This window comes from Drosophila yakuba, chromosome 3R (assembly GCF_016746365.2).
Source record: "Drosophila yakuba strain Tai18E2 chromosome 3R, Prin_Dyak_Tai18E2_2.1, whole genome shotgun sequence".
Taxonomy (NCBI): Eukaryota; Metazoa; Arthropoda; class Insecta; order Diptera; family Drosophilidae; genus Drosophila; species Drosophila yakuba.
The window spans coordinates 8,774,647-8,799,050 of NC_052530.2; the positions used below are offsets into that span (position 1 = coordinate 8,774,647).

Consider the following 24,404-nt stretch of genomic DNA (forward strand, 5'->3'; position numbering starts at 1 on the left):
CTATAACACCGATCGTAAATGAGATCGTGCAGGTTTATTCCGCTTTCCGACCCCATGAACTGCGAGTTTATATCACTTACGCGAGCGCGCAGAGTGATCATTAAAAAGCTATTACACAGAAGATGCGAAACAGCTGTCTTCTGTGAGCAGTCTCTGCTCTCCGCTTATCAGTCGCAATATTCTACTCCAATATTCTGCGCCATATGTTTCGGTGCAGCGGCGGCAACTCACATTGCGATAAGCGGCGGTCGTGATTAAAGCCTCAACTGAATTGAGGCTGCTGTGTGCTTACTGGTAGTCGAACTGATGGATCGGATTGCGCGATTCAGTTGTTCCTCGTCGATCGCGGCCTGCGGAAGTGTTCACTTCACTATCGTGCCCAACAGGCTTCTACCGCTGATTCTGACCCTTGAGTCTTCTATTCACATAGTAGTAGTGACTATAATTGGAGTCGCGAGCGGATAAATGGAGATCCGAGTGGGTGTGGGCGATCTGCTGAAAATGGGCACCAAGTAGGTGACTTATAGGCAGTTACAGTAAAAGCTTACTTGAAAAGACCTCGTAGTGTTTCACTCTATGGTTTTACTCAAATGAATTCTAGTATTTAGGTGAACACAGAGTTTAATCAAATGCTTGATAAGGTTTATTGTGCCTCGAAGTAATCACAAATAATTCACAGCTTTAACGCAAACTAATGAGTGGCATTGCTGACATGTTATCATTTTTGGACAGACTCAAAAGACGCCCAATATAAGTATTATCCTCATTATTAACATTTCAGGCTACCAAATTCATACCATCATCAAAAATAGGGGTTTTAAATCAAGCTAAGGCTATAGATTTCAAAACGCTTGCTGATCGAAAATAGTTGACAAACATAGCAGTTTACCAAATGAGCTTTTACTGTATTCAATTGAGTACTTGTTCTGCTCTCACAATGATAAGATAAGAATGGCTTACTAGTAAACTCAAACTCAAAAGACCTTAACACATAATCAACCAAAAATACATAAAGAATGTCATCATAGGAATAACATATAGCTACATAAGTACAAATGGGATAACTGTTTTTTATTTTTTTAATAATAAGAAAACATATAAATCTAATTTTTTCACACAGGCTCATTGGCCACAAGATCGTCCAGTATCGCCTAGGCACAAAGCAGACGAAGGTGGTCTGCACCAGGGATGGACAGGTGCGCGGACATCGCCGAAGGACACTCTACGACGAGGAGTTGTACTTCGCCTTCGAAGGAATCCCCTTCGCACAGCCGCCGGTGGGGGAGCTGCGCTTCCGAGCCCCCCAGCCAGCACGCCCCTGGTTGGGAATACGGGACTGCACCTACCCGAGGGCCAAGCCGATGCAAAAACACTTCGTGCTCAGCATCGTCGAAGGCAGCGAGGATTGCCTGTACCTAAACGTATACACCAAGCGTCTGAAGTCGGACAAACCGCTGCCAGTGATCGTGTGGATCTATGGCGGTGGATTCCAGATCGGCGAGGCTGGTCGCGATTTCTATAGTCCAGACTACTTCATGCAGCACGACGTCGTGGTTGTCACATTTAATTACAGGGTGGGCGCATTAGGTAAGTTTCTATGGTTTTACATTAATTACTTAAACTTAACATGCACATTCCAAGCTAAAATGTTATATAATGTAATAATATTAATTCATATATTTAAAATAATTATAAATATTCGTAGCTCTCTTCATCATTATAATTGCAGAAACTCTGCACAAAAATTGTTTTTCTCTTATTAAATTTTTCACAAGCTTAACACTAATATAGAATAAATTAAACAAAAATCTTCATCCTGCCTTGATCTCACTTACAGAATAGTCTATATCATACGAATTACACGCTGCTCTTTCCAAACCAGGAAAACTTAATTTCAATAGCAAAGAACACCCAGGCCGTGTAGATTAATTGCCCACTACTGCCACCTCTAGTCATAAAATCGTTAGCACTACTATTACTGTCGCTTAAGTTGCTGTTAAATTGGAGGGAGAACAATACTGGCCTGTAATTATTATTACTCTAACGATCAATTAAAATAATGTGTATGTAAGCCCATGCGGGAACCGTAACGAACCGTGTAACGAATTGGTAGATCGAAATGCTCTACATCTATAGTATAGATCAAATCAGCTTTTATTAAATCAAACCATTTTGACGTTATTTACTTATTTGTACGTTGTAGACAAAAGTTCAAAACTTATGATACAATAGATATCGGCTATAGCTGTTGGGGCTTTCAGTCGGACTGTAACAATATTTACTTATATATTTAGTTAAAACAATATTTGCAATTATTTACATTATATATGAAGTGATTTACAATTAGGGGATTACGGATATTTTCTTATTTTACTAAACATTGAATATTTACAGTAGATGGATTATGTTTGCTTTATTCAGAAATTTAAATAATTGTTAGCGATTTTCGGTTGTGGGAATTTTTAAGATATCTGGATCAATATTGCGGAAACGGTTGATTGACTGGGAGAATCGGTACTCATGGGTCAGGTAAGTCTGGTGTGTCCTAGAGAGATCTCTTCTGAGTATATCACAGATTTTACAGTATTTGGTATAATCAGTTATGTTTTCGTTATTTGGGGTTATCGATAGGTAACAGGGAGATGAATTTCTAATGTATGTAATTGGTTTTGTCAATTTACGTTAGTATTGCTGGGGTATACTTTATAAGCTGAACTTATTAACATGCTCACCGGTAATATACAATTCCCAATAGCTAACTCAAATCTTTGGAATATTTCAGGCTTCCTCAGCCTCCAAGATCGTGACTTGGATGTGCCCGGAAATGCTGGTCTTAAGGACCAAGTGATGGCCCTTCGCTGGATCAGTCAGAACATAGCCCAATTCAATGGAGACCCCCAAAATATAACGCTGATGGGCGAGAGTGCGGGAGCAGCCTCCGTTCACGCGATGATGACCACTGAGCAAACAAGAGGGCTCTTCCACAAGGCCATCATGCAATCGGGATCCATGTTCTGCGAGTGGGCCAGTGAGCCAAGTGGCAGGTGGGCACACCGCCTGGCCTGCCAACTAGGATACTCGGGCAGTGAGAACGAGAAGGAAGTGTTTCGCTTCCTTCAAAAAGCCCCCGCCTCCGAAATGGCCGCACAGGGGATTACTCTCGTCTCGCAAGAGGAACGACGGGAGTACGTCCTGTTTCCGTTTACTCCCGTTGTGGAACCATATATCACCAGGGATTGCGTATTGCCCCGTTGCCATAGGGATATGCTGCCGGGGGCTTGGGGAAATGACCTGCCGCTGATCCTGGGGGGCAACTCCTTCGAAGGCCTCTTCGCCTACCAGAGTACCCTGCACGACGAGGAACACATGCTAAGTGCCTTTGAGGTGCTAATTCCTCGGGAGATCAGGGAAAAGAGTAGCCAGTCTCATCTCAAGGATTTGCTACGTCAGTTCAAGGTGGATAATTTCGAGGATGCAACTCGTGGGAGAATGGAGTTCAATGAGTGCCTCCATATACTGTCCGTTAAACACTTTTGGCACGGCATCCATCGCACTGTATTGGCCCGCCTCAGCCACGCCCCCACTACGCCCACATATCTGTACAGATTCGATGTAGACTCACCCCACTTTAATCACTTCAGGCAGGTGATGTGCGGAAAACACGTTCGCGGAGTCAGCCATGCCGACGATATTTCCTACCTTTTCTACCACATTTTGGCCAACAAGGTGGAGAAGTCTTCGATAGAGTACCAAACCATACAGAGACTGGTCGGCATGTGGGTGGCATTCGCCCGGAACGACAATCCCAACTGTCCACAGATCGCCCCAACCACATGGGAAGCGCTAGATGAGCAAGGTCCGCAGATGTGTCTCAATATTGGAAAACAACTGGAGTTCATTGTGCTGCCGGAGTCAAAGCAAAATAGGATTTGGGATAGACTATACGATAAGCGCGACCTTTTCTAGATGGGAGTTTGTATGTGCACTTTGTAAATAAACAGCACCTGGTTTCGACAATAAGGAAAATGAAAATTATTTTAATGAATTATGTAATTGAATTATGATTGGTCAAACAGCCTGGCTAGCCCTCCTTAGCCTGCTTTGATCAAACACAAGGGAGAACGCTAAAGTCGAGTTCCCTGACTATCTGATACCTATTACTCAGCTAGCGGAAGTGCGCAGGAGTGTCATAAGTATGGACGTGGCAGATTTACACGGTTTGTGGGCGGTGCAACACGGTTTGTGGGTCAACCAACTTGCGCTGCGTCTATGTCTGTGGAGTCTGCATGCTGAGTCTCAACTTTCTAGCTTTTATAGTTTCTGAGATCTCGACTTTCATACAGACAGACAGACAGGCAGACGGACTGATCAAGAATATATATACATTGTATGTTGGGAAACGCTTTCTTCTGCCTGTTACATGCTTTTCAACGAATCTGATATAACCTTTTACTCTACGATTAACGGTTAATTAACCTTAACTAAAATTTCAGCATTGGCCCTAGTAAACATTGGGAAAATAAGTTTTTAAAAAATATATATTTAGATTTATGTAAATAGATATATGTATATACATATATATTTAGATGCGGCTTAATCAATATTTACCATGTACATAGTTTAATCTAGTTAAATAAAACTTGTTTGTCTCGACTTTCATACAGACAGACAGACAGGCAGACGGACTGATCAAGAATATAATATATATACATTGTATGTTCGGAAACGCTTTCTTCTGCCTGTTACATGCTTTTCAACGAATCTGATATAACCTTTTACTCTACGATTAACGGTTAATTAACCTTAACTAAAATTTCAGCATTGGCCCTGGTAAACATTGGGAAAATAAGTTTTTAAAAAATATATATTTGGATTTATGTAAATAGATATATGTATATATATATTTAGTTGCGGCTTAATCAATATTTACCATGTACATGGTTTAATCTAGTTAAATAAAACTTGTTTGTGTGCATTAAACACAATGCAAAAAGCCATTCGCCTTGCCAGGTAGTTTTCCATTAAATGACCTTAAACTTGATCTTCGCAATGACTCAACGATATTTGCCGACTATAATGATATTTAATGACAGTTGAAAAATGTTTCAATGGTAAGTTAAAAAAAAAGTTTAATTATATCAATAATTTTATAAATAAGGGGTAAATACCTTTAAAATAAGTCCCCAATCTTTAATTTCTATTTATAAATATGAGCTTTTCAAAAATATACACGACCTACAACCAAATACTTCCTTATCTATAAACACATTAGTGCAAAATGTATAATTAGAAATTAATTTGTGATTATTTTAGAAGTCTTAAATGGAAGTCTTTGTTATTATCAAAAATAAATATATGTATTTATGCATTATTATGTTACTAAAGAATACAAAATATACACTTGACCTTGTGGTTGTAGTTGAGAACTAGAAGAGAGACTCTCTGGGATAAAACGTATCCCAGACCGCCAGGCATTCGGCCTCCGGCAGTTCTCGCATTTCAAGATCGTGGCTGATGTTGAAGCACTTCTCCACGGTGCTTTCCATCGGCTGTACGGGTTCCCATTTAGTACACCCGAGTTCTGGACAATTTGGATTCCCACTGGAGGCAAACGACGTCCACATGCCCACCATTCTCTCTATGGTCTTATATTCCATCGACGACTTATCTAGTTTGGAGGCTATGATGTTGTAGAACAGGTACGATAATTCATCCGCATGGGCTACTCCACGAACCCGATCGCCGCACACCAATCGCCGGAATTGATTGAAGTGCGGGGAATCGAAATCGAAACGGTATAGATAGGTGGGAGTTTTGGGGCCATAAGACTGGCGGGCGAGAATAAAGCGATGTGTATCGTGCCAAATCTGGCGATGCGAAAATATATTCAGTGCCTCAAACATTTCCATTGATACTTGCATCTCGTTGTTGAAGTAGAGTTTCTTTAGTCGCCGAACCAGAAGATCCTGCCCTTCCAGACTGCTGGTTTCTCTAACCTCCCTCGGGAGGATGTTGTGAAAGTTTTTCAAGGCCCAAGGATCATTTCTAACCAATTGGTACGAAAATAGACCCTCGAAAGAATTTCCTCCGACAATAACGGGAATGTCGTTGCCCCAAGCCCCGGACAACAGATCCTTGTGTCTTCTGGGCACCACACAGTGGTCGGTTTCGTAGGGTTCTACCACAGGACCGAAGGCGAATAGTAGGAAGCTCCGGACCTCATCTTGCGTGATAACGTTCTGATCAACAGCCGCTATCTGACGAGCGCTAACCTTACTGAGAAAACTTAGGACATCCGCGTCCTTCTCGTCGCCCTTGTATCCCAGGTTCTGGGCCAACCGGAACGCCCAATTGTTATCCGGACTCTCCATCCACTCGCTGAGAGCACATCCCGACTGCATGATGGCCTTGTGGAAGAGACCACGTGTTTGCTCCGTGGTCATCATCACGTGGACAGAAGCAGATCCCGCACTTTCTCCCATCAAAGTGATGTTGTGGGGGTCGCCATTGAAGTGGGCGATATTCTGGCTTATCCAACGTAGAGCCATTACTTGGTCCTTAAGTCCCGCATTTCCAGGAACATCCAGCTTCGGGTCCTTTAGACTGAGAAAACCTAAGAGAGAGACATGAGATATAAAAGTTATTTTATATGAATTGATTAAATATTTACAAATTTCTGTATCCCTATTTAACTACTTTAGTTTGTTTCCTAGAACAGAATGTTGAATCGTAAATCGATTCCGACTTGACACCTACTATAAATAAGTTTATATACATTTATTTTATACCTATTTCATTAATCAACTTTGTTTTTGCTAATGCTGATAAAGATTATATATATTGGCTAAAACACTTATACATTGTTGAAACACTTCTTTCTATTCCCAGCTTACATGTGAATGACTAACCCCTTATCAAAAATGAGTTATTCATCTCATTGGAACTGTACTGTACTGTGTACACTTAATAATTGGATTTAAATTTATTTCCTAATTTAGTCATATATGACTACAAGTTAATCCTTACCTAGTGCTGCCAACCTGTAGTTGATAGAGACGAATACCACTGATTGCTTCATGAAGTAATCGGGACTGTAAATATCCCTGGAGGCCTCGCCCTTTTGGAAACCACCTCCATAGATCCACACAATTACGGGCAGCGGTTTTTCCGACTTCAGGACTTTCACATAAACGTTTAGGTGCAAACAATCTTCACTGCCCTCGACAATTCCCAAAAGCATGTTCCTCTGCATGGGCTTGGATCTATTGGTAGTGCAGTTGAGCACTCCTTGCCAGGGTTCCGGTGGCTGTGGAGCCCTAAATCGGAGGTCACCCATGGGGGGCTTGGCGTATGGAATACCCTCGAAGGCAAAGTACGGCTCCTTATCATAGACCGTTTTCCTTTGGAGTCCGCGCACCTGTCCGTATTTGGTGTCCAAAGTCACTGTGTGACTCGTGGATAGCCGGTACTGTTGCACCTTGTGGCCCACCAACCTGAATGAGAAATCGGGTCAGATCGGGGGTCGTAGACAAGTAGACATTGTTGAGCGTTTAGAGGCAAAGAACAAGGTCCAAAGGTAACGATTGCCAAAAATCACAACGTTGGCCATGTACTCTTGACCTTTAATTATCTTATCTAGTTACTTACTGAGCTCCCATCTTCAGCAGCTTTGGCCATCCCACTTGTACCTCCATGGTTTTCTATTTGTTTCTATTTGTAAGGATTATATTAAGGATCCACTGCTTCGTTTGGTGGGCTTCGCGGTATTTCTGGTTCGAGCGAATACTTCCGTGCGACTGATCGGAGAAATTCGGTGATAGCGCCTTAAATCAGGAGAGACGCCAGCAACACTCGGCTATACTCTAATACATATAACTATATAGCCGTATGATCATTATCAGGCACAGCTTTGGTAAGCAAAATAGGTCACTGTTTTGCTTCAAAACATACATTATATGATACACATATCTTACTGGAAGCAAATATATTTTCAAAAATAAAATATAAATAAAATAGCGAATTAGAAACTAATTTGTATTCATGTATAAACCTTTAAATATTTAACTATTTTAACATTACATATTGATAATATTAAAAAAAAAATTTAATAATTTTAAAAAGCTGTGGTGCGGGGTGCAGGATGCAGTGTGCAGGGTGCGTGGTGTGTGATGCAGGGTGCGGGGGTCGGGGTGTGGTTTTGAGCGGTTTGTGGGCGTTAGGGTGGGCAAATCGATAGAAATTTTTAAGACCAATAAAAAAAAGAAAAAATATCAAAACATCGGCCTGCTATGTCTCTGGTATCTGCATGTCTGGTATCTAGATCTCGACGTTCATACGGACGGATAAACAGGCGGACATGGCCAGATCGACCCGGCTAGTGATTCTCAACAAGAATATATATACTCTTTTTGGTCAGAAACTCTTCCTTCTACCTGTTAGATATTTTTCAACAAATCTAGTATACTCTACGAATAGCGGGTAAACAACAATTATCTTGTTAGGGAAAACCCATATCTACATATGTGAAATTCTGATTTCTGATTCTGAACAAAAAAAAGCTTTTTACTTTTACTGTGGGCAAGTAGGTAATATTTTTAAATATGCATAAGGTTAATAAAATTCTAAACTTAAATTAATTAAGTAGGGAAAACTCTGTAAAGAAACTATAGCAGTAAAAAATTACACGCATCACTATGTGGTACGCGACTGTTAGCAAATAATGGCTTTTAAGAATAGAGCTTTTTCTGTTGATCGCTGAAAAGGCTCTCTTTCTGTTATTGGCGAAGTCAGCTGATAATAATAACAATAGCCCCCAACAACACGTTTGCAGTGACATTAAGCTTTTCAAACACATAATGTTAAATATGCAAAAGGTTTATGAAATTTTAAACGTAAATAAATTAGGTAGGGAAAACTCTATAAAAAATAAAGATAATAAAGAATTACACGCATCAATATGTGCATCAATCATCGCTGCTGAGAATAGAGCTTTTTTTTTGATCGCTGAAGATGCTCTCTTTCTGTTATGGCCGAAGTCAGCTGTTAACAACAACACTTTTGCAGTGACATTGAGCTTCTTAAACACAGTGCCACAAAAAGCTAGCAAAGCAAACTGAAAATCAGCTGTCTCGAAATTCTTTGTTTTTATTTCATTTTTTGCGCGATAAAAGGGCTTTAAATGCTTTTCCACTGCAAGATAAAAAGTTACGAGCGCGAAGCCAGCATTTAGCAGTCGAACATGAAGAGGTGAGGTTGCAGAAGCAGTGATCCCTCCGCAGTGAACTAAGTGTTTCTGGATCCTCCTCCTCCAGCTTGCAGGTGAACACGACCAGCGGACCGGTGCGCGGAAAACTGTGCTCAGGTCTCTACGGCGATGAGTACGTCAGCTTCGAGCGGATTCCGTACGCGCAGCCGCCGGTAGGCCGGCTACGGTTCATGGCCCCCCTGCCCGTGGAACCCTGGAGCCAGCCTCTGGATTGCACCCAGTCCGGCCAGAAGCCGCTCCAATTCAACCACTACTCCAAGCAGCTGGAGGGCGTCGAGGACTGCCTGTATCTGAATGTCTACGCGAAGGAGGTACCACTGCGGGATCGTTAAGTATACTTTCTTAAAGAGTAAAGGTTACTTGGGTTGAGTGTCAATAGTACTAATTAAGTTTAATGTTGTCTAACAAAACCATCAGGGACTTTAGAGCCCATGAAATTGTATTCATTTATCTGACCTCACATTTATAAGATATGACGATTATCAGCTAACCGCTGAGTCACATTAGTCCGTTGGACGGCGTTCGAGGTCTTATACGTGTTTAACGCAAAAGCCAAGTATGAAAGGGGATTTTTAGAATAAAAACTACTTACACAGTTTACTTTTTGAAGCCTTAATTAGAGAAAGATAACTAGTTTGGGTTCAGTTCAAATTATTACTTCTCTAGAAATAACCAGTTTTTATTCCAAGAGCAGGAGTCTTAAGGAGGCTTAAGTCTTTTATATTGTCAAATATATCCCAATCGTTTCTAAATCATTATTTACCTTCCATACAGCTCGACTCTCCAACTCCACTACCGCTGATTGTGTTCTTTTTTGGAGGTGGTTTCGAAAAGGGCGATCCCACCAAGGAGCTGCATAGTCCTGACTACTTCATGATGCGCGATGTGGTCGTAGTCACAGTTAGCTATCGCGTGGGTCCACTGGGATTTCTGAGCCTGAACGATCCTGCCGTTGGAGTGCCCGGAAATGCAGGTCTGAAGGATCAGCTGCTGGCAATGCAATGGATCAAAGAAAACGCAGAAAGATTTAATGGCGACCCCAAAAACGTGACCGCTTTTGGTGAGAGCGCCGGAGCAGCTTCAGTGCATTACCTAATGCTGAATCCCAGGGCTGAGGGTCTGTTCCAGAAGGCCATTTTGCAATCGGGCAATGTGCTTTGCTCCTGGGCCCTCTGTTCTATCAAAAATCTGCCCCATCGGTTAGCGGTCAACCTGGGAATGGAAAGTGCCGAGCATGTAACCGACGCCATGGTTTTGGACTTCCTGCAGAAATTACCGGGAGAGAAACTCGTTCGACCATACCTACTCAGCGCAGAGGAGCACCTGGACGACTGCGTCTTTCAGTTTGGACCAGTGGTGGAGCCATATAAAACGGAGCACTGCGCGCTGCCTAGACATCCGCAGGAACTGCTGGACAAGGCCTGGGGAAACAGGATTCCGGTGCTGATGAGCGGCACTTCTTTCGAGGGTTTGCTGATGTACGCCCGAGTCCAAATGGCTCCGTACTTGCTCACCAGCCTGAAAAAGGAACCAGAGCACATGCTCCCACTGGATGTGAAGCGGAATCTACCCCAGGCGCTGGCTCGACATCTGGGCCAGCGACTTCAGGAGACTCATTTCGGCGGCAGCGACCCTTCTTCCATGTCGCCAGACTCCTTAAAAGCGTACTGCGAGGTTAGATAATTTAGATCTTTACATCTTTTGACAGATAAAGATATTTCCAAACTTCTTTCAGTACGCCAGCTATAAAGTGTTTTGGCATCCCATTCTAAAAACGCTGAGATCCCGTGTAAAGAGTGCTTCCAGTGCATCCACATACCTTTACCGGTTCGACTTTGACTCCCCGACGTTCAATCACCAGCGATTGAAGTACTGCGGGGATAAGTTGCGGGGCGTGGCCCACGTGGATGATCACTCGTACCTGTGGTATGGAGACTTCTCCTGGAAGCTGGACAAGCACACACCCGAGTTCCTCACAATCGAAAGGATGATTGATATGTTGACAAGCTTCGCGAGGACATCGAATCCTAACTGCAAGCTCATCCAGGATCAGCTTTCTCGAGCCAAAGAATGGAAGCCACTAAACAGCCAATCCGCTTTGGAGTGCCTCAACATCTCTGAGAACATTAAGTTAATGGAGCTGCCGGAGCTGCAGAAGCTGAGGGTCTGGGAAAGTGTCTGCCAATCAACGGACTAGTCAAGTGTATTAAATGTCCTCCTTAACAAAATTTGTATCTTAAATCAAACAATTGACTTAACAATTAATAACGACGCCGAGTATCTAAAATAAAAATTTTAGTTGGAAGTATATTGTATAAAGAATCGGACAACTATTTGTTGAGGTTGGTGTGTTATGCATTTGTAAATCCGCATACTATTCCCTATTTCTTATATTAAATATTTTCTTAAGCAATCAAAAGGAAGAAAAAATTATGTATATAAGGCGTTACACTTTGTATGACTTGTTTAATTTTTATACCCGACCCATTACGTGTAGATTAAAAGAGTATACTAGAATTGTTGAAAATTATATAACAAGCGTTATAGAAAGCGTTTCCGAATATATATATATATTATATTCTTGATCAGGACCAATAGCCGAGTCGATCTGGCCATGTCCGTCTGTCTGTTTGTATGAACGTCGAGATCTCAGGAACTATAAAACCTAGAAAGTTGAGATGATGCTCTTCGCACTTTCACTAGCTGCGTAACGGGTATCAGATAGTCGGGGAACTCGAGTTAGCATTCTCTCTTGTTTTGTATGTAAACCATTCAAGATAGTCTACTTTATAATTTAATTTTTGTTCCCTTGTTTATGTGCGGCAAATTTACCATTGTTTGAGATATGAGAGCGATCCGAGTATTTTTAGGTTGATAAGCCCCGGCTATCGATAGAGGTCTTCATTGCTTAATCATAAGCGAAGGCAGTTAAAGCTAGAGACCAGCTGTATTCGGAGATGTCGGACGTTTAGTAAGAGCATTCACTTAAACCCAATGACAATTTATTTTTTATTTTTTTATTTAGCGACGAAGTTGCCCCTGTGGTACAGACTACACATGGCAAGGTTCGGGGAACCCTTCTTAAATCCCTATATGAAGAACCGTTTTACGCTTTTGATGGAATCCCCTATGCGGTTCCTCCGCTGGGAACTCTACGCTTCAAGGAGCCACATGACCTCAAACCATGGCACGGGATTCGCGATTGCTCCAAGCCGCTAAGCAAGTGCCTGCAAGTGAGCACATTAACCAAGTTGGTAGAGGGCTCTGAGGACTGTCTTTATCTGAACATATCAGTAAAAACTGTAAGTCTCTTACTTTCTAGTACTTTAGTCCAAACAGCAATAATGGGTTTCTTTTAGCTTCACGGTGATCCCATGCCTGTGATGGTCTACATCCATGGAGGCGGTTTTAAGGGCGGAGATTCTTCAAGACGCGCCTGGGGTCCCGACTATTTTATGAAAGAAAACGTTGTGTACATAAGCATTGGCCATCGACTGGGACCCTTAGGTGATATTTAATAGAGCTAAAACAACTGGGATTCGATAAAATCGCTTATATTTCATTATACTCTTACAGGCTTCCTCAGTCTAAAGGATCCCGACCTTGAAATTCCTGGCAATGCTGGCTTAAAGGACGTAATCTTGGCCCTCCGTTGGATCAGGGCCAACGCGGCAAAATTTAATGGGGACCCCGAGAGAATCACCATTTTTGGTCACAGCTCCGGCAGCATGACAGTTCAGCTGCTTCTGGCAAGTCCACAATCAGAGGGACTGTTCCATAGGGCCATCCTTTTAGCAGGATTTTCAATGGAGCTGAATAGCCTGCCCCAAATGGAGTACCGCCTGGCCAAGCATTTGGGCTACGAGGGTGATAATGTCGATAGCCAGATCTTGGAGTTCCTCTTGAAGGCAGATCCGAAACTGATCGTCTCTGCGGACTTTTTCACTCCGCTGGAGAAGAGACAGGGTCAGAACATGTCCTTCAAACCCAGCATTGAAAGCTACGCCACTCCCAATGCAGTGCTCCTTGCCGAGCCAGTTGACCTCCAACGAACTTCGTGGAGCAATCGCATTCCCATCATCTTAGGCGCCAACAGTGGCGAGGGGTTGACTATCTTAAACTTCCTAAAAATGAACCCTACGTGGCTAAAGGACTTTCAGTGCAACCCGGAGCGGGTTCTGCCTTGGACCCTGAGAAACCGCTGTGATGCTGGACAGCGGCGCCAATTGGGCCAAGCATTGATCCATCACTTTTGCGAGGCGCACGGCCACGAGTTGACTGTAGATCACACAAACGGATTGGTGGAGCTCTTCACCCACGGCATGGTGCATGCAATGGACCGACTAATCCAGTCCAGACTGGCTTACGGTCAGGCGCCCACTTACCTTTATCGATTTGACTTCGACTCGCCGGATTTTAATTTCTACCGAATTCGCTTCATGGGAAAAGACCAGAGAGGAGTTGGACATGTTGACGAGCTGGGGTACATTTTCAAGCTTCCAGCCACCTTCAAATTGGACAAGTCTCGACCAGAGTTCACAGCCATTCGCCGATTGGTGGCCATGTTTGTCCAATTCGCCGCCACCTCGGATCCAAATGCTCCGCTCACTAAATCTCTAGTGGATTGGAAACCCGTAACTCGGTTCGGAAAGCGAATGGTTCTTAATATTAGCGAGGACTTACAATTTATTCCGCAGCCAGAAATGCCGAAGCTGAAGTTTTTTGATCGTCTTTACGAAATGGCGGGAGTACCTTTATTTTAAATAATCGAACTCTTTCATCTTTATTGAAAAATATGTTTTGTTCATTAGAAATAAATAATTTGTGTTATTTTTCACTTGCGGTAGCAAACATTTTTTGAATTACCTATAATCATTATTAAAGGTTCAATGGTGCTATTGAAAATTTTCAAAGCCAGCTACATTTAACAGGCCGTCAGTCAGGTGATGGAAAGGGGACTAACGTGTAGTTTCAAGCTTGCTAGAAGAACGCGCCGTATACTCTCCACGCGAAGCCGGCTGGAAACAAGTCCCCTGGCAAGGGTATGGCCAACACCACAGGATCGGGTTCGGGTGAACCCCGCCTCAAATAGGAGGCGACTGAGTCGCCATGGTGGAATGAAGGTGGAATGGGCAAGATCCGTTTTGCCAAACTTCGGCAAGGAAGTCCCCAAGCCACCCAAGCCCACAGACGTCAAAAAGCGACTTCCACCTAAAAAGGAGCGCTCCCAGGACGTTCCCTTCGACCCCTCGGCAAAGCGGCAACGCGTACAGCCAGGGCGCATTCTCCTGGGCGTGGTCGACAGAAACGACCCGAGTGGCAGGATTCCACGTAATAAGTGGAAGTGGGTGAAAGCAGCCCTAGCCACAAATTGCTTTGAAATTCTGGCCAAAGAACCTGGCCCCCCTCCTGTCTGCAAAGACGTGGGATGGTTCCAAAGCAGCGTCAAGGTGATCGCCTGCAACGATGAGCGCTCTTCGGAGCTGTCCAAAGCCGCAGTAAAGGAGCTGGGGGAGGTGTATAAGGGCGCCGGACTTGTTGCGTTTAGCTGGTCCGACGTACCTTGCCGACCCCGGGCAAGGATCTGGATCCCGGTGAAGGTCGACGAGATGGAAGGGCCAACAAACCAGGCCATCCTCATACTAAACAAGGAGTCCCTGTCTCCCATTGAGGCCGCTCACGGGGAGCTAAACTTCGGTTTTAGCTCAGTGACCATAAAGGTCTATAAATCGGACTCCGCCAAGGAGGATCAGGAAGGCGGTGGAGGAGTGATCGAGGAGATTTCCTCTGAGATCGAGGCATCGGAAGCCGAGGACGGCTACTCGACCGATGCTTCAATCCTCCGCAGCCTCGCAAATATGGGTCCAATGACGGACCTAGACACATCGGACGAGGAGGAAGCCGACACTACCGAGGTGGAGATGCCCACAGCAGAAGTCCGTGAGGCTTCTGCAAATAAACCTCCACCACAGTAAGGTAGCTTCTGCTGCTATTTAGCTCCATTTGGCTGAGGATGAAGTCGACATAGTCCTGATTCAGGAACCTTGGATAGTGGGAGGTTTCAGGATTGAGGACTAAGGAATATAAGCTTTTAACAGCTCCCAGCGAAGGTAAAGTAAGTGCCTGCATCTTAGCCAAAAAGCACCTCAGCATTTTTCTGCTCCATAATTACAGCGATGCAGATAACGCGGCAGCCACCGTGTAGAGTCAGCCATCTCCGTTTCGAGTGCTGTCATCGTACATGGCCTACGAAAGGCAAGAGCCGCCGGATGAGCTGGTAAGAAGACTGATACTAGACAGCGAAAAGCAAAACATAGACCTCCTAGTAGGCTGTGATGCAAACGCCCACCACACACAACGGGACAGTACAGACACAAACGACCGCGGTGAGTCTCTTTTTAACTTTATCTTTAGTTCAATTTCACATGCAACAAAGGTAATGACCCCACCTTTATCATTAAGAACCGAAAAGAGGTAATACTGGAGGGTGCTAGATGACCACTCTTTCTCGGACCACAGGTATATAGAAACGACCCTCACAACCAACCCCTCAAAGCCAGCAGTTTTCTCAAACCCAAGGAAAACAGACTGGCAAAAATACAAAAATAGCAGCCAGGCTTAAAAAAATCCTCTCCCAATCGGCCACAACCCTAGGCTACCTTAAAAGAACAGATGGCTCCTGGACCAGCACGAGTGAGGAATCTCTGCAGGATAATAGCTTTGCGGATGACGTTGCTATAAGCTGAACCAAGAATAACGGATAAGGAATTAACCCCTCAAAGGCCGAGCTGGTCTCTTCACTAGGGAGTTTATATATATAGCAGACTTAGTCCTCACCTATCCTCAACAATCAAAGCCGTAATACTTGACAGGAAACTTAACTGGAACTTGAACCTCACAGACAGATACAAAAAAGCTTCAATAGCACTCTTCACGTGCAAGAAAGCAATAGGGCTCAAATGGGGCATGACACCTATTTAGTAAACTGGATATATACGGCCATTGTCAGACCAATACTACTGTATGGGGTCGTGGTATGGTGGCCGGCCCTGAAAAAGAAATCCAGCACAAAAATGCTAGCAAAGATGCAAAGAGCCGCGGCACTCTGCATCACCAGTGCTTTACGCACCACACCAAACGAAGCCCTAAATGCCATACTCAACCTCCCAAGCCCAGAACTAGCTGGCATGGAACAGGCCACAGTAGCGGCAATCAGTCTTAGAGATACCAAACAGTGGAACCCACAAGAAGCGGGTCACTCATGTATCCTAAAAAACATTAAAATAGTCCCCTCCAGGACAGACTACTGCACTACAACGGAGTACATACAAACACCGTTCAACACAATTATCCCAGAGAGGGACGAGTGAGCTCACAGACACCTGGCCCCCAGAATGCTATATTCTTCTATACGGACGGGTCAAAACTACAGAACAGAGTAGGAGGAGGAGCTTACTCCGAACAACTAGGCCTACGAATCTCGTTCAGACTCCCCGATCATTGCAGCGTCTTCCAAGCTGAAGTAGCAGCAATAAGGGAGGCCCTAAAGCATTTGAAAGCACTAAAACCGGAAAGCTCACACGTAAACATTTTCAGTAACAGTATCGAATTGCCGCTCATCTTTACACGAGATGACACAACAATTCGTAATCAGCCTTATATGGGTACCCGGACACAGGGACATAGAAGGCAACTCCATCGCAGATGAACTAGCTCGAGAAGAGATGGAGGGCGTGAGTATGCCTTAAGCCACATGTAAACTACAACTTAGGGAAAACCTAAACCGAAACAAACAGACAATATGGGAGAATACCACACACTGTCGCCTAACACGCCAAATATGGGCAAAAATAAACTCAAAAGGAACGTCAAAACTCTTAAGGTTGACCAGAGCAAACCTCAGCACTTCTATGAGAGTCATCACAGGGCATTGGTTGATAGGCACCCAGGCCAGAAGACTAAATGCCCCGTATCATGATTTCTGTCGTAGCTGTAGGGACGAAGAAATGGAAGAAACGGTAGAGCATCTACATCTACATCTAGCCACTGCCCAGCACTGCAAGCGAAAAGACTTGCTCAACTAGGAAGTAGATTCCTGATAGACACATCCGACCTATCCGACACCGATCCACATCGGATACAAAAATTCACCAGCGCCTCTGGCTGGGGAAACTGCTCACTTCACACGAACCCCGACAAGTAAAAGGGGAAAACACACACGGTATCACAATGAACCTCTAAGTGCGTCGGATAACCGACGGCCGGTAAAACCTAGCCTAACCTACATTTAACAAGTGTCTAAAGATGTGTTTAGACATGATAAGTAGACAAACTATAAATATGTTATATTTATGGGCTGCAATAAACATGGCACGGGACAAAATAAGTGGCAACTACAGATAAGTACGATTGCAGTGGTCTATTGTCGAAGTGTCAAGAGATATGATCACGCGGGAGGTGATTAGCGCGGTCATAGGCCACAAACATAGATTTAAGATAAAGCTCATCTGCATTGACCAACGCAGACTGCATCGTCTTACAAGCGCTGCATTATATAATTAGATGATACGAACCTATGTAAGAATGAATAAAAGGCGATGCCCTCGCAGTAGCGAGTCAGTTAGATTCAAACACCCGAATTGAACTCATTAAGTGTACGCATTAGTTTATAGTGTGAACAACAAGATAGGACGATTTAAGCTTATCGCCGTAATATTTTTGTTTTTATTATATTTAAACTTTGCTTTTGTGGCAAGCACAAAATGTGTTGCCTTCGAGCAAAAGCCTTTGACAATTCGCATCTTTTAGATAAGGTTTGCCAAAAATTTTACCACTTTGGCTTTGTGTGTTGTTTTGGCTTTGGATTTCGAACTCATTAGATTGTTGGCACCCACCGCAAACGGACGACTCCTAATGATGTCAGAAAGGTGAGTTTTTAAAAACCAGAATCCCCCATAATTTCATTTATTGAGCTTGCCTCTAACAGCCTGGAAACTTGCGAGCTTACCCTGCCCGTGGGTAAAATTAAGGGCGTAAAACGCCTCAGTCTTTATGACGACCCCTACTACAGCTTCGAAAAGGTCCCCTTTGCGAAGCCCCCGCTGGGAGAACTGAGATTTAGGGCTCCGGTGCCTGCAGATCCATGGAGCGGAATTCTGGATTGCACCCACTACGCAGAGAAACCAACCCAGAGGGGTTTACAGACTGGAGTTGTCGAAGGCGGCGAGGATTGTCTGTATCTGAACGTCTATTCCAAGAAGGTTAGTGTACTGCGAGCTATTTGGACCAATAATAATCCGCTAAACGAAACCTTGTAGGCCCGTTAGCTTGAATAGTTAGCTTAATAGTTTTTAAAAAAGCTATTTAAACAAATTACGATTCTGCATAATCGATTATAATGACTGATACCTAATTTATTTTTACAGTTGAAGAGTGACAAGCCATTGCCGGTAATGGTATACATTTATGGCGGGGGCTTCACTGTAGGAGAGGCAACCCGTAAATTGTACGGCCCGGACTATTTTATGGCCAAAGATGTTATTCTTGTGACGCTTAATTATCGCGTAGATTGTTTGGGTGAGTGATCTGAAACTGATAACAATTATCTGTATCTTCTCGGTTAGTTGGTGGTACAAAAGATTTAGTTTAGTAATACTACAATATCTCATAGACCACTACAGTTTGAGACTTGTATTAGTTGTCGATTCATACGATATCATAAGATTTCTACAAAGAAATAAAATTTAATGGAATGAACGATAGTAACGTTTTCTTTTTGAACTTAAAGCTCAAACTCATAACATATAACACCTAGTTTTTTAGTCACTTTTCGAAATATTAAGAGTACTTAACATAACATTAGGAAATTATTAATCTGTCTTAAATCTTCTGATATCAAACTAAATCACCTTCTGACAAGGAAGAAAAGCATAAAGGGTATACAATAGTCTCTAGTTTTTGTTCTTCACCTTATAAAGAAACATATTAAGATGTGCTTTTATTTAATAACTTTTTATTAAAGGTTGAAATATAAAAACAAATAAGCTCGATTTTATAAAAATCAAAAGGCAATCCTAGGTAATATTCATATTCTTTCAATAAAGTGATTGGTAGAAATACATACTCACATTTGTTAAAATAAATCATTATACCCGTTACTCGTAGAGTAAAAGGGTATACTCGATTCGTTGAAAAGTATGTAACAGGCAGAAGGAAGGGTTTCCGACCATATAAAGTATATATATTCTTGACCAGGACCAATAGCCGAGTCGATATGACCGTGTCTGTCCGTCCGTATGAACGCTGTGATCTCAGGAACTACAAAAGCTACAAAGTTGAGATTAAGCATACAGACTCCAGAGACATAGACGCAGCGCAAGTTTGTCGATTCATGTTGCCACGCCCACTCTAACGCCCACACTTTTGAAAAATGTTTTGATATTTTTTCATTTTTATATTGGTCTTGTAAATTTCTATCGATTTGCCAAAAAACATTTTGCCACGCCCACTCTAACGCCCACAAACCGCCCAAAGCTGCTACGCCCACACTTTTGAAAAATGTTTTGAAATTTTTTCATTTTTGTATTGGTCTTGTAAATTTCTATCGATTTGCCAAAAAACTTTTTGCCACGCCCACTCTAACGCCCACAAACCGCGAAAAACTGTGTTTAAGACTCTCCTTCTCCCTTCCACTAACTGAGTAACGGGTATCAGATAGTCGGGGAACTCGACTATAGCGTTCTCTCTTGTTTTTATTTTAAAACGATATTTCTTAAAGGATTCCTGTCGCTCAAGGATCCGAGTCTGAAAGTTCCTGGAAACGCAGGTCTCAAGGACCAAGTGCTAGCTCTCAAGTGGGTCAAGCAGTACATTTCCAACTTCAATGGCGATGATAGTAATATTACGGTATTCGGAGACAGTGCCGGCGGTTCTTCTACCCACTTCATGATGTGTACGAATCAGACCAGGGGACTGTTCCACAAAGCCATTCCCATGTCGGGAACAGTCCACAATTACTGGGCCATTAACCCGACCGAAGACTTTGCCTTCCGCCTGGCTCAGCAGAATGGTTTCACTGGCGAAAATAACGACGCCAAGGTACTGGAATATCTCCTGGGAGTTCCGGCTACAGATTTAGTAAACCATAGTTTGATATTACCCGAACACCAAAGGAATGGTCTGGTCTTCGCCTTCGGACCCACAGTGGAGCCATATGTGGGTGAGGATTGCGTGGTCCCCAAGCCGCCGGTGGAGATGGCCCGGGATGCGTGGTCCAACGATTTGCCCGTCATGCTGGGTGGAACTTCCTTTGAGGGGCTCTTCATGTATCCAGCCGTTTCGGCCAATCCTAAGGCGTTAGATGACCTAAGCAAGGATCCACTTAGCCTGGTGCCGGTTGAAGTGCGTGAGGTCAGCAGCGAGAAAGAGAGTCTGGAGTACAGTCAGCGCCTTATCAAAGCCTACTTCGGGGATTCACCACCCAGCTCAGCACTACTTATGAATATGCTCGATGTAGGTAACAGGGCTTACCAATGCACAAAACATGTTGTTTTGTTTATTTGTTAGGGGTTTATTAACAAAAATATGTTTTTTACTTTAGTTACATTCCTACAAAACGTATTGGCACGGTTATAATCGCACCTTGAACGCAAGACTTACCTATGCAAAAGCACCAACATATTACTATCGCTTCGACTTTGATTCGCCAAACTTCAACTTCTACCGGACTAAATTCTGTGGAGATAAGGTTAAAACAGGTGTGGCCCATGCCGATGACCTGAGTTATTTGTTCCGGAACGTGGGCTCTTGGAAACTGGAGAAGACATCTGCGGAATATCGCACCATCGAAAGGATGATTGGCATTTGGACGGCCTTCGCGGCGACCTCCGATCCAAATTGCCCTGAGATTGGTCATTTGGACTGGAGACCATCTACAAAGGATGATTCCAAGCGCGTTATCAACATCAGCAGCGATGTTAGTATTATAGATTTGCCCGAGTATGAAAAAATTCAAATTTGGGATAGCTTCTATACGCGAAATCCATTGATCTAAACATACAAATAAATTTTTACGCATTTACGTTCTCGAAAGTGCTGTCTTGCAAACCGAATTGATAAAAAAACACGTTTACGTATAATATAGATAGTTATCTAATATCCGAGCTGTGAGGCTAGTTTTCGGTAAACTGGCGATTTACGCGGCCAACAACCACTACACCTTCGGCAAGGAGATCGTCGATCTAGTTCTGGACAGGATCCGCAAGCTGGCCGATCAGTGCACCGGTCTGCAGGGCTTCCTCATCTTCCACTCGTTTGGTGGAGGTGCTGGCTCTGGCTTTACTTTGCTGCAAGAAGTCCAAGCTGGAGTTCTTCGCGTACACAGCTTTCGTAAATAGAGCAGTTTAACCAACCCCAAAAAAAATCTTGCTTATAAACAAGAAAAGGAGCAAGTCATAAAAATTAAAGAAATACACAACGATTACGGTGTAAGGAAAATATATGCAGGTGTACCCCACGTGAAAATATTTTTTAATGCATCACTTTTGGTCTTGTATAAAATTTGAGTTCATTTTAATACCTCTAGTTCCTTTAATTAAATTCAATTTTGTACTGCCTTTTTTGGGTTCTATTTTAGAAATGGTTAATAAAAACACAAACTGGGTTCTTGGGGTTTTTATTTTCTTCTTTGTTCGCTATACAGTGTCGGAGAGAATTTATGCATGCGAGTGGGAGCGTATGAAAATAAGCAGGATTTTGAGAGATGCACACCTATTGGCTCTAGTACTCCTCAGCACCCTCGCCCTCGCCGTCACCAGAGTCCATGCCGACCTCCTCGTAGTCCTTTTCCAAGGCAGCCAGATCCTCGCGGGCCTCTGAGAACTCGCCCTCCTCCATGCCCTCACCAACATACCAGTGGACGAAGGCCCTTTTGGCGTACATCAGGTCAAACTTGTGGTCCAGACGGGCCCAGGCCTCGGCAATAGCAGTGGTATTGGACAGCATGCACACAGCACGCTGAACCTTGGCCAGATCCCCGCCAGGAACCACAGTGGGTGGCTGGTAGTTAATGCCCACCTTAAAGCCTGTGGGGCACCAGTCCACGAACTGAATGGTGCGCTTAGTCTTGATGGTGGCGATGGCGGCGTTCACGTCCTTGGGCACCACATCGCCGCGGTACAGCATGCAGCAAGCCATGTACTTGCCGTGCCGGGGATCCACTTTGACCATCTGGTTGGCTGGCTCGAAGCAGGCGTTGGTGATCTCGGCCACCGACAGCTGCTCGTGGTAGGCCTTCTCGGCGGAGATGACGGGGGCGTAGGTCACCAGCGGGAAGTGGATGCGGGGGTAGGGCACCAGGTTGGTCTGGAACTCGGTGAGGTCCACATTAAGGGCTCCATCGAATCGCAGAGAGGCAGTGATCGAGGACACTATCTGGCCGATTAAACGATTCAGGTTAGTGTAAGTGGGTCGTTCGATGTCCAGGTTTCGGCGACAAATGTCGTAGATGGCTTCGTTGTCGACCATGAAGGCGCAGTCGGAGTGCTCGAGGGTGGTGTGCGTGGTCAGGATGGAGTTGTAGGGCTCCACCACGGCGGTGGACACCTGCGGAGCTGGGTACACGGCGAACTCCAGCTTAGACTTCTTGCCGTAGTCGACGGAGAGACGCTCCATCAGCAGCGAGGTGAAGCCAGAGCCAGTACCTCCACCGAACGAGTGGAAGATGAGGAAACCCTGCAGACCGGTGCACTGATCGGCCAGCTTGCGGATCCTGTCCAGAACAAGATCGACGATCTCCTTGCCGATGGTGTAGTGGCCACGGGCGTAGTTGTTCGCCGCGTCCTCCTTACCGGTGATCAGTTGCTCGGGGTGGAACAGCTGACGGTAGGTTCCCGTACGGACCTCATCGACCACAGTGGGCTCCAGATCCACAAACACGGCGCGGGGCACGTGCTTGCCAGCTCCAGTCTCGCTGAAGAAGGTGTTGAACGAGTCATCACCTCCGCCCACGGTCTTGTCAGAAGGCATCTGGCCATCGGGCTGGATGCCGTGCTCCAGGCAGTAGAGCTCCCAGCAGGCGTTTCCAATCTGGACACCAGCCTGGCCCACGTGGATGGAGATACATTCCCGCATATTGATTTTTAATTGGGTTTCTGATTCCGGGTTTCTTGTTTCGAGTTTCGGTTTATCAATTCACGAAAAAAATGTAAAGCCTACGATTTTGGGGTCTGACTCTGCGGGCGTATACGTTGGAATGCCCGAGAATGGATTTTCAACAGACGTAAATCTCCCGTAGCTCTGTTTTACGAAAATTAGCCTCACAACTCGGATATTAGATAACTATCTATATTATACGTAAACGCGTTTCTTTTACCAATCGATTTTGCTTTGGTGGCACGGAAGACCCTGTCAGGCCGCTGTTTGGTTTTTTTGTTTGTATTCGGCTTTAGTTTCACGCTGATTTTTGCACAACATTGCTAGCTCTTGGCTAATATTTGATTACCATCGACAAGATGTTCAGATGCGGCTATATCGGCGCTATTTACCAGATTCAAAGATCAGTCAATTTATTTAGAACAAGCACGCTTGTTCAGTGGTTTAAGTGTGACCGCCGGGGTGGAAGTCTAAAGATACCAAGTAGTTCATGAAATACCAACAGTTGTTTAAATAAACCATAAGCCACACATCGAAGAAATGTATAAAATTGTATATTCTTTAAATTTTGATTTCTGTTTAATTTGTTTCTTTATGATAAAAAATCATGCCAAATTACAAATGTTCCATTTAAATAGATTTAAATGTGTAGTTTTCAGAACTACTAGTTACCAAGAAAAACAAAGTATTTAAATCGAAATTTATATTTTTATAGGAAGTTATAAAAAAAGAAATAAATTGAGAGGACAACAATGAGAGTAACTAATGTTTTTATATATATCATTTTCATATATTTTTAAGGAAAGGAACAAGGAATAAGGTTATAGAAAAAAAATAAATTGAGAGGACAAAATTGAGAGTAACTAATTTTTTTATATATATATTTTTCATATATTTTTAAGGAAAGGAACAAGCCCCCTGAAAACCAAGTGACACGTTTAGTATATTTTTGGGTGCAGTATATTGTGAGTGCAGTACAGTACTGCGC

General features: G+C 43.7%; 5 protein-coding genes across 5 annotated transcripts; 3 read left to right on the forward strand and 2 right to left on the reverse strand.

Annotated features, from left to right (window-relative positions):
* Window positions 1-310: 310 nt before the first annotated feature.
* LOC26536093 lies at window positions 311-11,587 on the forward strand. The gene is made up of 8 exons (XM_039376254.2): window positions 311-512; window positions 1,121-1,587; window positions 2,783-3,962; window positions 6,327-6,486; window positions 9,082-9,246; window positions 9,319-9,576; window positions 10,040-10,939; window positions 11,001-11,587. Exons 1-8 carry the CDS (start codon window positions 466-468, stop codon window positions 11,460-11,462), a joined length of 3,639 nt encoding a protein of 1,212 aa, XP_039232188.1. The 5' UTR covers window positions 311-465; the 3' UTR covers window positions 11,463-11,587.
* On the reverse strand, window positions 5,064-7,887 carry LOC6539886 (esterase B1). Its single transcript, XM_002086730.3, has 3 exons — window positions 7,648-7,887; window positions 7,027-7,493; window positions 5,064-6,613 (listed from the first exon to the last, which is right to left on the reverse strand). Exons 1-3 carry the CDS (start codon window positions 7,692-7,694, stop codon window positions 5,427-5,429), a joined length of 1,701 nt encoding a protein of 566 aa, XP_002086766.1. The 5' UTR covers window positions 7,695-7,887; the 3' UTR covers window positions 5,064-5,426.
* A 407-nt stretch (window positions 11,588-11,994) lies between the features above and the next one.
* LOC26536333 (esterase B1) lies at window positions 11,995-14,071 on the forward strand. Its single transcript, XM_039375041.2, has 4 exons — window positions 11,995-12,236; window positions 12,291-12,567; window positions 12,625-12,772; window positions 12,842-14,071. Exons 1-4 carry the CDS (start codon window positions 12,223-12,225, stop codon window positions 14,026-14,028), a joined length of 1,626 nt encoding a protein of 541 aa, XP_039230975.1. The 5' UTR covers window positions 11,995-12,222; the 3' UTR covers window positions 14,029-14,071.
* A 1,526-nt stretch (window positions 14,072-15,597) lies between these two features.
* On the forward strand, window positions 15,598-21,375 carry LOC6536027 (esterase B1). The gene is made up of 6 exons (XM_002096606.3): window positions 15,598-15,651; window positions 18,074-18,192; window positions 18,252-18,525; window positions 18,691-18,841; window positions 20,043-20,776; window positions 20,865-21,375. The coding sequence occupies exons 1-6, from the start codon at window positions 15,601-15,603 to the stop codon at window positions 21,315-21,317; spliced, it is 1,782 nt and encodes a 593-aa protein (XP_002096642.3). The 5' UTR covers window positions 15,598-15,600; the 3' UTR covers window positions 21,318-21,375.
* Window positions 21,376-21,922: 547 nt separating this feature from the next.
* On the reverse strand, window positions 21,923-23,868 carry LOC6536028 (tubulin alpha-3 chain). The gene has a single exon (XM_002096607.4). The coding sequence runs from the start codon at window positions 23,393-23,395 to the stop codon at window positions 22,043-22,045; it is 1,353 nt and encodes a 450-aa protein (XP_002096643.1). The 5' UTR covers window positions 23,396-23,868; the 3' UTR covers window positions 21,923-22,042.
* Window positions 23,869-24,404: the final 536 nt, after the last annotated feature.

What these genes read in the sequence shown, in the direction of transcription:
- LOC6536027 (XM_002096606.3), top strand. Translation starts at nt 15,601, where the DNA reads ATGCAAACGCCCACCACACACAACGGGACAGTACAGACACAAACGACC. An exon ending in TACAGACACAAACGACCGCG is followed by an intron (nt 15,652 to 18,073) that starts GTGAGTCTCTTT and finishes CGCATCTTTTAG; the next exon opens with ATAAGGTTTGCCAAAAATTT. An exon ending in TACTTATGAATATGCTCGAT is followed by an intron (nt 20,777 to 20,864) that starts GTAGGTAACAGG and finishes TTTTTACTTTAG; the next exon opens with TTACATTCCTACAAAACGTA.
- LOC6539886 (XM_002086730.3), bottom strand. Translation starts at nt 7,694, where the DNA reads ATGGAGGTACAAGTGGGATGGCCAAAGCTGCTGAAGATGGGAGCTCA. An exon ending in CTGCTGAAGATGGGAGCTCA is followed by an intron (nt 7,494 to 7,647) that starts GTAAGTAACTAG and finishes TTTCTCATTCAG; the next exon opens with GTTGGTGGGCCACAAGGTGC. An exon ending in CTACAGGTTGGCAGCACTAG is followed by an intron (nt 6,614 to 7,026) that starts GTAAGGATTAAC and finishes TCTCTCTCTTAG; the next exon opens with GTTTTCTCAGTCTAAAGGAC.
- LOC6536028 (XM_002096607.4), bottom strand. Translation starts at nt 23,395, where the DNA reads ATGCGGGAATGTATCTCCATCCACGTGGGCCAGGCTGGTGTCCAGATT.
- LOC26536333 (XM_039375041.2), top strand. An exon ending in TGAACATATCAGTAAAAACT is followed by an intron (nt 12,568 to 12,624) that starts GTAAGTCTCTTA and finishes GGTTTCTTTTAG; the next exon opens with CTTCACGGTGATCCCATGCC. An exon ending in CCATCGACTGGGACCCTTAG is followed by an intron (nt 12,773 to 12,841) that starts GTGATATTTAAT and finishes ATACTCTTACAG; the next exon opens with GCTTCCTCAGTCTAAAGGAT.
- LOC26536093 (XM_039376254.2), top strand. Translation starts at nt 466, where the DNA reads ATGGAGATCCGAGTGGGTGTGGGCGATCTGCTGAAAATGGGCACCAA. An exon ending in CTGCTGAAAATGGGCACCAA is followed by an intron (nt 513 to 1,120) that starts GTAGGTGACTTA and finishes TTTTTCACACAG; the next exon opens with GCTCATTGGCCACAAGATCG. An exon ending in TGAATGTCTACGCGAAGGAG is followed by an intron (nt 9,577 to 10,039) that starts GTACCACTGCGG and finishes CCTTCCATACAG; the next exon opens with CTCGACTCTCCAACTCCACT.